Source organism: Lycorma delicatula, chromosome 12 (assembly GCF_047948215.1).
Source record: "Lycorma delicatula isolate Av1 chromosome 12, ASM4794821v1, whole genome shotgun sequence".
Lineage (NCBI taxonomy): Eukaryota > Metazoa > Arthropoda > Insecta > Hemiptera > Fulgoridae > Lycorma > Lycorma delicatula.
Window position 1 is genome coordinate 41,309,052 of NC_134466.1, and position 14,785 is coordinate 41,323,836.

The 14,785-nt window shown below is 27.4% G+C and overlaps 1 protein-coding gene across 2 annotated transcripts in view; it reads right to left on the minus strand.

Moving 5' to 3' along the window:
• LOC142333163 (uncharacterized) overlaps positions 1 to 14,785 on the minus strand; it is a 37,834-nt gene that overhangs the window by 16,444 nt on the left and 6,605 nt on the right. For both annotated transcript variants that reach the window (XM_075380106.1, XM_075380108.1), the window contains exons 3-7: positions 12,011 to 12,970; positions 7,210 to 7,391; positions 5,480 to 5,673; positions 3,330 to 3,442; positions 382 to 606 (exon numbers count right to left, since the gene is read on the minus strand). In XM_075380106.1, coding sequence (XP_075236221.1) covers positions 382 to 606; positions 3,330 to 3,442; positions 5,480 to 5,673; positions 7,210 to 7,391; positions 12,011 to 12,970 — 1,674 coding nt within the window. The remainder of the gene's footprint in view (positions 1 to 381; positions 607 to 3,329; positions 3,443 to 5,479; positions 5,674 to 7,209; positions 7,392 to 12,010; positions 12,971 to 14,785) is intronic.

A 14,785-nucleotide genomic window follows, 5' to 3' on the forward strand; every position in this document is an offset into this window, starting at 1 on the left:
TTGTTTAAGTAGTATTAATCTCCCAAAAAATTAAATTTTTAATGTCATTCTAATTTTCTCTAAGTGGTTAGTGTTGTTTACTCATTATAAACTACTCAAATTTTTAATTTCAGGTAATTCCTTCAATTATCACTTCCATCATTTATCACCACAATCAGTGATACCTCAACTTGGCCAGCTCTCTTTTTAAATTGCATGTTTTTGAGGCCTACAAGGTAGGAATCCCCCTTAAAAACTAATCTTTTTTTAACAAAAGCCATTAAAAAAATGGTGTTGAAAATAATTTAACAGATTTTATTTTACGACCAAAAAAAAATTTTTCTAATATATTACTTCGTTTATGAAAAATAAAAAATATTTAACTTAGCAAACTAAACATACCTTAAATAATGGTTTATGCTGTAATGAAATGGCATGCTCTAATAAACCTAAATGACTTATATATTGGTTTTTATCTAATTCACCAAGCAACCACTCGAGTAACAAAAAGTCAACTGAATTTGGAGTTGCCAATCTAAAACGTTTACGCCAACGATAAAACCAACCTGCAGAACATGCAATTTTATGGCCTTTTTCTTCATATAACTTACGACCCATTTCTCTAACCTACAAATAAATGTTATAAACAATTATTTTTTAATCATAATTTATATATTAAATACAAATAATGTAAACAACAAATAAATAATAAGGGATAGCCAGAAGTATACTGACTTAAACAGAAGAAAAACTGGGCTGATAATTCTTCCCAAACAATTTTTCTTACTTTCACTTCATGTTTATTTTTATCTCCTCACTTTGATTTTCTATGTGTTCATTACAAATTTGAAATTTTCATTTTTATTCAAAATCTTTTAATTTATACAAAAAATATATAATTAAAAAAAATTGTTTTTTTCTTCATTCATTTGACTTGTTTGATGCAGCTCTCAAAGATTCCCTACCTAGTGCCAGTTGTTTCATTTCGGTATAACCCCTACATCCTACTTCCCTAACAATTTGTTTTACATATTCCAAATGTTGCCTTCCTGCACAATTTTTCCCATCTACCTGTCCCTCAAATATCAAAGTGACTATTCCAGGATATCTTAAAATGTGGCCTATAAGTCTATCTTCTTTTAGCTATATTTTTCCAAATGTTTCTTTCTTCAATTTGCCACAACACCTCTTCATTTGTCACTTTATCCACCCATCTGATTTTTAACATTCTTCTATAGCACTGCATTTCAAAAGCTTCTAATCTTTTCTTCTCAGGTACTCAGATCATCCAAGTTTCACTTCCATATAAAGCTATGTATGCTCCAAACATATACTTTCAAAAATGTTTTCCTGATGTTTAAATTAATTTTTGATGTAAGAAAATTATATTTCTGACTAAAAGCTTGTTTCGCCTGTGCTATTCGGCATTTTATATCACTCTAGCTTTGTCTATTTTTAGTAATTTTACTTCCCAAATAACGAAATTCTTCTACCTCCATAATCTTTTCTCTTCCTATTTTTATATTCAGTGGTCCATCTACTTTATTTCTACTACATTTCATTAATTTCATTTTGTTCTTGTTTATTTTCATGTGATAGTTCTTGCAGAGTTCATCCATGCCATTCATTGTTTCTTCTCAACCTTTTTTACTCTCACCTAAAATTACTATACCATCAGCAAATCGTAGGATCTTTATCTTTTCACCTTGCACTGTTACTCCAAATATAAACTGTTCTTTAACATCATTAACTGCTAGTTCCATGTAAAGGTTAAAAAGTAATGGGGACAGGGAACATCCTTGTCTGAATCCCTTTTTTATTATTGCTTCTTTAATTTTTTTATAAACCAATCCAAAATTTTTTGCAAGACAACAGGTGTTTTCATTGGTGTCAAAAACGTTTTAATGGAAATTAATGATTTTTTAACTCATAATCTTCTTTATAAAGAGAAAAAAAGAGCAGTACCTTGTTGGGTTGAAGCCCTTCTAGGTGTAGGAAGGTACATTTCTCAACATATCAAGGAAATTATTGCCTTTAAGAGTTCTTTACAAAAAAAGGATTGCCTAGTTACACAGTTGTAGATATAAATAGTTTAACAGTTTCCAAACTTCAAATAAGTATATTTTGGTTATTGACTTTGTCGTATGCATAAAATTTCTATCAGAGAAAAACACATTATTTTCAACATCACTTAGCACATGTAAAGTAACCTCTACATGGACTGCTATAACAATTTAGATAATATTATACATATTTACATCTTATTGAACACAAACTCAAATATTAATGTAACTTTATGACACTAGAAAAATACAATTAAGATTCAGTTGTTGGAGTGAATATGCTCTTTAGTACTAAACCCTACTGTCACTCAACATCTTTATTTGAGGTTCTGAATCTACAACTTCTTTCTTTTGATGTGCATTTTAAACCTCTCATTTCAAGCACAGATAATTGGACTAGAGTAAAGTGATCTACAAGGAATACGAAAGTTATGCTGCATTTTAATATAATATTTAGAAAACCATTTTGTGCAATATACTTCAACTTGCTAATTCACAGTGATTAAAAGTTACTAAAAAATCACTACACTATGAATGAACACTATTTATCATATGATAGCATAAAACATGAAAATTTCTTGATAAAAATAACTAAGTAACTGAAAATAAATAAGACTAAAGCAAAGATAAAGAAATATTAGAGAAACAAGGGCACTGAGAAATTAAATATTAAGATAGAGAAAAACAATAAACTTGGAAGTTGAAGAACTGTTATTTAGATATTAAAATTATGTAAAAAGGGTAGATGAAATAATGCAAATATAAATATGAAAATAACATAAGAAATAAGGTGATTGATAAAATTCACAACAAATATATGTTGTAAGGCAAACAGAAGGGAGACTGGTAACAGAATCTTAGATCTATTAGTATGTGTACTGAGATAAATAAGCAAGTGATAGGTATAGATAACCGAGTGATAGAAAGACATGCAGAAGGACTGTGGAGGAAGAAAAAGATTAAAAAACTAGACAAACCAGTAAGTAGGGAAAAGTACATACAAATATGCTGAAGTTAAACATAATACTGCAGAATATTAAGTTTAATATATTCTGTAATGGCAGAATAGCATAATAATATAGAATATGGTGAATACATAAGATCAGTCAATGGATTAATAGCTTTAAAAAAATAAAGGATTACTATATACTTTTTTTTACTTGAAAGTTACACAGATACTTTGTGAACATTATATTTAAACAAAGAATTTCTTTAAATATATTATTTGTTTTTTGTTCTCTTGAAGGAGTGTTAGATCTCCCTAAGAACATAAAAAAAGAGCAATACCTCTAAACTGGTAGGTGTATTTGGTTGTGCATTATACCAAGTTAATATTTCTTTATCAACTTGGGCATCTGTTACATAACTAGTACCTTGAGCCTTCACGTTTTCTATTGTTCCTGAAAATGAAAACAGAAATTTTTATTGCTTTCTTTTAAACCAGTATTCTAACCCTTTATTTTTTATACAAAAAATAAATTGCATTTCTTTCTTTATTTTGAATACTGATTTATTCAAGGTTTATTTAAGACATTATCATGATGTTCAATACAAAAATGTACTTTTTCCAATTCCTTCTCCTATCCTTCCATTAAGTTCCTTAAATGCCATTTGTATCTACTTAGAAAAATATTAAAAAAGAAAAACAAGCAAAACTAAACTACAATCTGGCTGTTGGACTCCAATCTTTGTCAACAGAGTTCTCCAATTCGCCTAGATTGACATTTAGTTAATACTCTTTAGTTTCTATAACATACACTGTTGTACACTGAACCACTGTCAGTTTTTTATTAAACAGAATTCACACATACTTATCCTATATTTTAAGATACACAATAATCTAATCGTTTGGTCATTTATCAACTGAAGTTTACAAACAATATTTACAAAAGGTAATAGAAATCAAATTACAATACCTTTATCTACCATATGAGTTCATTGACATAAATTAAAATATGTAAATTTTGAAGCATGTGTCCCATTTTCATATTTTATAGAATTTATTAAGCGGCAACATTTCATTATATACAAATAAATAATTGCATATTGATCACTGCAAAACTACCATTACGAATAATATGTTCTTAATCTTATAGGTAGCATAGGATGGTAAAATGAGGTTTTTAGCTAGCATTTTTACTTTGTATTATTTATGGTGTGCGCATGTAAAATAACGAAAGTTCTATTAAAAATTAAAATTGTACAGTGAAGAAAAAATGATTTTAATAATCTCTAAACAGTAAAAACATGATCATCTATTTCAAAATCCATATTTATGATTTTTGTGTCAATGATACGTAAAAAAAATTATTTATTCTTCACAAGAAACGTATTAAAAAAAATATATATTTTTTAATATTTTATAAAATGCTTTTGGCTTTATTCTCAAGCTTACCATGTATGCAAAAATTTTCAGTTGTAACCTAGATTTAAACAGCAATTAAAATGTAATTAACAGCAATCTTTATTTTCATTTTTAAAAAAATACAAAAATCACCATAATAGTTACAATTCTATTCAGTATAACCATTGGCAACAGATAAAATCAGCCAATCACATGAGTTTTACTGTCCTAAAGATTCTATAACATTACCTACTATATTAATTTTTATTTTATTGTGTTTAATATATTATAGCAAATCTTTTGAAAAGCTTTTCAACAACTTTATTAGACATTTCATATTATTTAATGTTTACGGGCAATTGAAAAGCATTAAAGCTTATTTCCAAAATAAATATTATACAAGGATGTCCCTATGAGATTAAAATCTGTTTCCAATAGCAAACGACTGAACATGTCTACTGTGCTATCAAAGATGCAGTTCTGAATTATAAACATGAAACATGGCCGATTAATTCCTTGAACCTCATTTATTATTTTATTTTTCTAATATCATATAAAATATTATATAGTAGTGGGTTAGAAATTTGATTGAAAAATTGAAAGCAAATTCAAAAGCTTAATGCAATTAACACAATATTATTTTATCTAAACATTGTTTATTCAGCCAACTGTTAATTATCATAATCAATTGTTCAGTTTCATGTTACTTGTATTCATTCTGAGATTTCAATACATAAACAGATGAATTTAATTGAAGCTCATTAAAGAGCAACTGAAACAATAAAAAACTGTTAATGATGTTTTGAAAATATGTATAAAAGATCATAAACATAAAGATTTATTTATTTATGCTCGCAATTACTGGTTGAACCCCAGTTGCAATTTGTGTACTGTTTTTACGAGAAATTAATTTTGTAGCACATGAAAAAATGCACATCTAACTGGTATTCAAATCCAGAACATCTTCTAAATAAAAGAAAGCTATGCTATTATTCCCACAATGGAGCTCACTAAATCAACTTAGATAACTCAACAAAATTTTATTTATGATTAACATTAGAAAAAAAAACTATATTTTTCTATTAAACATTACCTTTTGTTTTCCTAGTTTCTAACCACTCAAAAACTCGTTTACGAGCTACACAGAAAACACGAGCAGCTGCTTGTTGACTAACCTTTTCAGCATATAATGCTACTTCCATTTTAAACTGAACAGGGTATCCAATACGACTTTTTGATAGAAAAACTTTTTCAGTAATATTACTAGAATTTACTATATTTTTTAACCTGGAATCAAATTATAAACTTAAATACTTCCCTTTTTGAATGTAACTGGAAGAGATACATTATAACCTTATGTTGCTTTAAATTATTTTTCTTTGCAATTGATGTTAAGCAACTGATATATATAAATATATATATATATATATGTATGTATGTATGTATGTATATAAGAGACACCACTAATAACTACTTTTTCTTTATTAATGATGTTCTTTAAATAGCCAGTCACTGTATTAAACATCACATCACTATGTTACTTCTGAAGCAGAATACCTCCTGCATTTCAGTGGATTTGGCATGCTGATATGCAACCGTATATTTGGTTCAATCCAGATGAACCACCTCACTCATCTTCTCAAGTAGGCCAGGTACAGGATGCTTGCTTCTTTTGTAGTATTCTTTTGGTAGTTTACAACCATTACAGTTACAACATTTATATAATTTACATAACACTTACAGAATTACGATAACTTTCAGCCAATTTCTAGCCATAGATATTGCTTTTACACTTGCTATCTTACAAGCATTAAATTAAATTTAATTCACCATACCACTAATTAGTTATACACTAATATAATTATTGATATACACTTGTTAATATAAATTATACTTGTTATATACTTATAAATTAGTTATTTAAGTAACTATATTTCATACACATTAAATTTTATGTGACTAATTTTTTTTTTAAATTATACACTACACAAAAAAATTTACAATAGATAATTTTCTAAAATGCAATTATTGCAGTACAAGTAATGTATTAGAAATTATAGAAAAATCATCTTTAATGTTCACCAAAATTTTTCATTTTTAATGATTATTAAACTATATCCAAAAAAGTCATCTTGCACATCATCAAATAAAACTTAAAAATGGTTTAAAATATAAAACTTGTGTTTCTAAAATAGAAGATCTGATAAAAACTAATCATAAATACTAAAATAAAAAGAATATGTTTCATTTTTTCTACTTTGAACATATATGTTTGAAATTGCAGAAAACATTTGAAAACGTATTTGAAGAATTATTCGTTTCGTCTATTATTTGTTAACGTACAGTCCTATTCAAATTTAAAAAAAGGATGTCAAATTTTAAGTTAAGATATACTATAAGTAAATCAGTAAAAGACAAAAAATATTCTGTAAACGTTAGATAAAATTAACCAAGAAATACCTAAAAGAAAATTAAAATACCTCATCTGGATCCCAAAAAATATAAAAGAACAGAAAAATGTTGAGTAAAAATATTAAATATTTTTTTACTTACATGAATAAATATTTTAGTCAGTCTTATACAAAGTTACAAGTTATTTTTATCATATTAGTAATGAATAGATATGCTATCCAATGGTTGTAAAGGAACTGGTTCATTACATCAGGAAGGATCAAGGAAAACTATGGGATAATCTTGATAAGATGATATTCACAAAATATATAAAGTAATAATAAAAAAATAAGAGGTTAAAGTCCATATTAATACAAATAAAATAGGTTTAAAATTAATAAAGTATTTTTAAAATATTAAAATCTTACAAACCTTTCAAAATATAGTTTAAGCCATGATAATTTCTTAGTAAATTGTTTATTGTTTTGGTATTTATTAATAATATCATTAACTTTACCATATATAATACTCTGACTCAACAAGCGTTGTTCTTTCCGCATTTCACCAAGCCATTTAATAAAACATTTTTCAGCTGTATCTTCCTGTGAAGAATTCTAATTAAAAAAAAAAAAAAAAAACAAAAATTATTTTTACTATCATAAAGTTTTTAAAGGTATGTTTTGATTATAACTATCAGTAAGTTTAATCTATTAAACATACTGCAATTTTTTCAAATTAAAACACAGAGTAATTTAACTCAACTTCTCTTCAATACAATTCTAAGTTTTTTAAATTACATTTTTTTAAATACAAAAAACCTTTGCTTGAAATAACATAAAGCAATACATCTTTTTAATAAAGAAACTTCTGGACAAAAAAATAGTGATTTTCATGTAATTATTACTGTAATGAATTCTAGCCTAGTAGAATAATTATGACCTGTCAGTATTTATTCATCTCTAAGGGGGAATATGGAGTTGATCTCTACTCCATTAAAAAAAATTGAATTTTAATCAGCAGGTTTGATATTTTTCACACAGTACAAATATCTATTGACATAAGTAACAGCAAGTGAGTTTAATAACATACTGTAACATTAAATGAATATATAAATACCAAATATATTTTATCAAAGCATTTTTCTGCATGACCACAAAAAAATAGAGTTACAATTTGATCATTTTTGTAACAACTCTGAAATTGACGGCTAGCAGGCTATCCTAAATGGATGTCTACTGTTTGTTTCTACACTTTACAAGAGAACTGTATGTTACACTGAATGTGATGTAATCAGTGCGCACTTTATATTCAAAGAATGGTTATTATTGTAGCACTCTACCGGCAGCATCAAGTACAATTTATCTCATAGAGAGTCAAGATGTGGATTTATTCCTTTGCAACGATGTTTAGAATTTACTGCAATTACATTGATTATAAATTACAAAGTTATTGAAGTAATTCATCCGTACAAATTTTATAAGTAACAGATATATTTCCTTCAATTATTATCTTTTATTAATAAATTATACCTTTGATTAAAAATACTTACATTCAATATCTTTAGTCATATTCATCTGTCTCAGTCTGCATCAAAAAATTCACTTCAGAGTCATAATAAATTGAAATTTGGCAGACATATAAACTTAACCCAGATGTATGAAAAAACAAAAAAATTATCTTGAGATTTTTTTTGATTAGGGATCCAAAAAATGGTGTTTTCCAAAATCCTACATTCATTAAAAACTGAACTTATTACATATTCTAGAAAATTATAATACCATTTATAAAAAAATATTTTCACAAACTCAAATAAAGGTACCATATCAGATAAAAAAATAAATAGAATCTGAATATAGAAAAAAAGATTTAAAAAACTTAATTATAAAAAAATAAAACCAAATTAAAATAATACTTTCAACTTTACTTTTGAAATCAGTACTAAATTAAAAATAACTACCAATAAACTCATAACTTGTTAAACTGGCACAGACTTCAAAATCAAAATTAAGAAAATTGGAAAAGGTTAATTTTTTTAGTGCTCACAGCATTTTTTTCTGAGTTGAATATCTTTAAAGGGTTACTAATTTTTCACTTTTTTAGCTTTATTTAAAATTTAAATAAGATTTAAAAAAAACAATACCTATATGAACAAATGCAATTCATAAGAAACCTGCATCTTGAAAAAAATCATCTGGAAAGTTAAGTATAATTTAGTTGTCCAACAACTTTTTTTAAATTTTTGTGAGAAAATGCTATAAACTTTGTAAATTTTTGCCATAAAAATCTAGTGATAAGCAGTGAGTGATTGTGATAGAAAAAAAAAAATAGAAATATTAAGTCATCCTCATAAACAGTCTAATAATTTATTTTAAAAATCTTCCACTTAAGTTATCTGAAAAATCTTAGATTATCTGGAAAACATCTGGGGACCATCAGAAGACGTTTCTCTATAAAACAAAAAACAATCATTGAAATCAGTTCATTCAGTGAAGAGGAAAACTAGAACATATACACATTTGAATTGAAATGGAGGACCTCCTTTTGAAAGGCTGTTAAAATAAAAGGAACTATAAGAAATTCTTTTAAGTACAATATATTTTATTTTCTCTTTAGCTATTTTTTCAATTACTAAAATGCCTTGAGAAAACATGATATATCCTAGAGGATTTTTAATTTGTTCTATTTTTCATTCTAATAGTATCTTTTTAGATATTAAAAAAGAAAGAAATGTTTGAAATGAGCTCACTGCATTTTATAGATAATCAAAAAAAATCCAGCTCTTCACAAAATTACATCAAAGTTGCAGAAAAATAATTTCATTTTTTTTTTTTTAAAGTACAATAAAATCAATTTAAAAGGATCTGCTTTTAATGTACATTATTTTTAATTTTATATTGTTTTATTTTTACTTCATTGTTGAAAAAAGTACAATACTTCTTTAATGAATTCTTATGTAATTATTTTCTTCTGTAAATTTTATGAGAAAAATAGCTTAACATGTTATGCGCCACAGTCACCAATTGACACCCCTAGGCAGTTATGTCAGGGGTCGTTGGCACTATATGGCGGCCTACACACAAATCATACGAAATGCACTTTAATTATGTTGACCTTTTAGTTCAGCTGTTAACCTTTATGTGGCATGTTAGTTCAATACTTAAATGTTATAAAATAGTTTGTGGTCCCAAAACTATTCTGTTATTTTCATAATGACTGATGGTGAAATTTCAGGTTCATTTCTGTCAAAGAGATAACAATTTAATGTTAAAAAAAAATTATCTGCAGAAGAACTAAAGCATATTTTGCAAAAAAAGAGTAGGAACAATGCATTTAGTGCTGAAAGTAACTCTAAATATGAATATTTACATGACAGTGATGTCGAATCAAGTAGTGAAAGTGATCTGAGTGAAGACGAAAATCTTACTGACACTCAACTGTGCAAATTACACACAGATAAACTGAAACCAATGACAATGATATTTAGATAACTGAAAATGACATTGATACAAATATACCTGTATAAAAAAACCATCAAATACAACAAATAAGAAAGTGGCGAGTATGTATGTATGTATGTAATGTCATGTGTGTAACATCATAATTTTTCATGCATTTACATTATATAAACATTTCATCAAGAAGTTCGTTAGAACTTCACCGGTAAGAATCCGCAGAACTGGACGTCACGGCAAAGCATAAGTGAACTTATATATTTAAGAACTTTTTTCTTTTCTTTTTCCTGTTTAGCCTCTGGGAATTACCATTCAGGTATTACTTCAGAGGATGATATGTATGCGTGTAAATAAAGTGTAGTCTTGTACTGTCTCAGTTCGACCATTCCTGAGATGTGTGGTTAATTGAAACCCAACCACTAAAGAGCACCGATATCCATAATCTAGTATTCAAATCCATATAAAAATAACTGACTTTACTAGGAGTTGAACACTGGAACTCTCGACTTCCAAATCAACTGATTTGGGAAGAAATGTTCACCACTGGACCAACCCGGTGGGTTAATTTTGAAACCTATATTTCGTAACACTGGTTATCAGTACCACTTATGAAAATTTGTATGATTTTTCAACTTATATGAACAGGTATACTTAATGAAACTATGCAGTTAAAAAGAATTACCTGGATCTGAAAAAGAAGACATTCTCAATACAACATTTTTTCAGATAAATTGTAGTTTCATTTATAAAATCATGTCAACAGCAAGGAGAGTCAGGTGTGGTCTGTGAATAGACCTAAGGAAATCTTGAAACAATCATTAGATGATAAAAAATTAGAGTTTGGTGAGCTATACCATGTAAGTGGATAATCATTTAGTTTTTCCAGAATACAGCAAACTCAAGTTGTTACTGCAATGAAATCATTTATCCTTTCATTGGCCAAATAAATGAGGATGACATTACTGAAGCATACTTTCAACAAGATGAAGCAATGCACACCGCCAATGTTTCACTAAATTTATTATTGAATTTAGTGCATTCAAGGGGCTGGACTCATTTCAAAACAAATATGGCCACCGAGATTCCAAGATCTTATATCTACAGATTTTTATATATGGGAAGCAATGAAAGGATCTTTTTACAAAAACAGCCTCATAGCTTGGATGAGCTAAATAACATAACTGAATTTGTAGTTGCAATCATTCTTTTGGTGTTTCAGCATATATTTTGAAACATGTTGAAACGTATTTAGGTACACTTAAAGATAGATGGTGACTGTATTGATCATCTCTTATAAAGAAAAATTCATTGTAGTAAGGGCTACTTTTCTTTTCATCATTGTTATTTTGATATGATAAATTAAATTCAATAAACATTAGCGCACAGTTTCATTTGGAATACCTGATATATTACTTAAGCATAGAGAAGAATATTTAAAATGGTTTTAAGCTTCTGAAACAAGAAATCTAATTAACATAATTTTTCAAAAGTGTACTTTACAAAACACTGTAATTACTAAATGATTTATGGTAGTTACATGTATTAAAATAGCTGTTAATTAGCTGCTTTAAATTCAGACTGGGATGCCAAAATATGATTTTAAAAGTATCATAATCTAATTAAATTTTTTTAACTGCAGGTGTTCATCTCTTAATTTACTGAATGATCCTCATATTAAAAAAATCCTCATATTAGAAAGTATTAGCTACTGCTGTAACAATCAGGCAGAAAAATTTTTTTAAAACAATTAAATAACATTTTATGTTAAAAGTATATTTTACCTGAAATTGACCACAATGACCACCTCCAGTTTCTTCTCTAACCTTAGCACGAATCCATTCCGAAATTGTTCCTTCACTTACATTATATTTAATAGAAGCAGATTTAATGGTACGAGTTTTTGCATAAGCAATTACTTTTGATTTAAATTGCGGTAGATATCGTTCACCTTTTTTTCTAGTTTTAGTCATAATATTATTGTTTTTATTATTTATATTTTTAACTGAATTATTAACACTAATTGATGAAGTATTAACAGAATCATCTGTATTTTCATTTGACTTTTTGTAAACAGTCGACATAATATTTAACTGCGATATATCATTATTTTCTTTAATTTGATTATTATTATCATAACTGTCAATCATTAACACTTTATTACACCTGAAATCATCGACATGAAAGTCTCCACAATTTTTACAAAATATTTCATCCCCATTTTCCAGTAAACTATAATTATTTAATATTTCACTAGATAAACTAAAACGAGGTATATGAAAAATATCATTACTAATATTATTAACAGATATATTTATATTGGCATTGTCTAAAATATTTTTGTTAGTATCATGAACACTATTATCAATGCAGTTAGATGTTTGTAAAGATTTATCTTGGATTAAACAAATATCCAGTGAATCTATTTTAATTTCTTGCAATTTACTAGAACTGGTTTTATTATTATTTTTATTACTACCATTTACAGAATCTAATTTAGTTACACTTTCATCACTTTTTTGGTTAGAATTATTCATTTTCACTTTATCAAGATTATTGGTTTTACAATTTGTATTTTCATAATTTTTCATATTATTTTTACCAATACCGTAATTATTATCACAAATACTTTCATTAATTATAGAACTGCTTTCAGTAACAGTGTTATTATAATTAGGTGTTATTTTATCAGATACTTCAACATTTGTTTTATTTATTTTGTTTTGTATTTCTGCTACTGAATCCTGAAACAATATGAAAATTAAAAAATTACTAGAAATATGAAAAGAAGAAAAGTACAGTACAATAGATTATACGAAATTTATCACTTTTAAACCCCGTCAAATTATAGGGATACTGAAATGGAGAAAATGATAATAGCAGAAATCATTAACTTAAAAAATATTTTTCCACAACTGAATGGAAATGTGTGTATAATGACTACAGAAAGGAACACATTAATTTGTTTCTCTATACTATTGTCACTGATTTTCTTATGATATATGTAAAGTATGTAAGTTACAAGAAGTACAAATCAGAATTGATTTCTCTGAAAGTAATGATGTAATGACTATTATACAGTCAATTGCTGTGGTGAACTAAGAAAAAATTCCACTTAAAGAAGTTGAAACACGCATTTCAGTGGGCTTTTTGTTGGTATGGAACATTATATTTGTCTTCTTCTTCTTTTTCCTGTTTAGCCTCCGGTAACTACCGTTTAGATAATTCTTCAGAGGATGAATGAGGATGATATGTATGAGTGTAAATGAAGTGTAGTCTTGTACATTCTCAGTTCGACCATTCCTGAGATGTGTGGTTAATTGAAACCCAACCACCAAAGAACACCGGTATCCACGATCTAGTATTCAAATCCATGTAAAAATAACTGGCTTTACTAGGACTTGAACGCTGTAACTCTTGACTTCCAAATCAGCTGATTTGGGAAGACGCGTTACCCACTAGACCAACCTGGTGGGTCATTATATTTTTCTAGGTGAAGAATATAATAACTACTTCATTCCTTACTCTAGGTAAGCCTGGGATGAAATCTTTTTATTCTTGGAAATACTATAACATTTTTTGAAATGAATTTGGTTTGTGTCAAATTTCCTACATCCTATAGCCAGGGTTATGCCATAAAAATATATGTTTTGATTTTACATACAACAAAAATACAAAACTTGCAGTAATGGTTGGCACTAAATAATCTAATGTAGTTCACAACTTAGAGAGAACAAATTTTGCTTGTACAATCGGCACACTGGTGTAGTCGTGAGGATTAACGTACCAGAGTTACTTTTAACCACACAGAGTTACTTTTTTGCACTTTAAATATTATTAGTTTATTTAATTCTACCACTCATTTATGACGTCACAACATAACAGATGACTACAACAGCATTTTTTGGGGTGCGGGTGCAATTTTGCAAAAATGTTTTTCAAATGTTATTTTTTAATTGTTAACAAATGTGCCATGAAAAATATGACCTTAATTAGGTGAAATATTGAGAAACTGAGGGTGACCTTGCTCTACAGCACCACCCCCTTGAGCTTTTAAGTTGAAAATTTAATAACATCAATGCCCCATATATAGAATTAAACTGACAAAGTTTGATCAAAATCAGTCAAGTAGCTCTAGAGATATAAGGCGAATAAAGACCAACACAAATGTACATACAAACATTAACATCCGTAAAATTTCCATCTGGTATTTTGTGTTTCCTAGTGTAAAACATCAAGATCCGGTGAAAACTGCATGTGCCCAAATTGGACCAATTACAAAACTTTACCTTCTACAGCTATAGCACTATCTAGACGGAAAAGTACAAATGTGTTAATGCAAATAATTTCATTAATTGTAAAAAATAAAGAATTACAACTTATATTTAGAATTATAAAAATAATCCAAGGTAATAATTTTTACTTTACTGGCTATTGTTGCAGCAGATTTTTTTTAAATTGGAGCAGTGATGGCACTGAATTTTGGACAAATTAAAAAAAGAAGAGTAATTTTCACCATTTTTTAAAATTTTTATTTATTGTGTAGTAGTCTCAAAAAA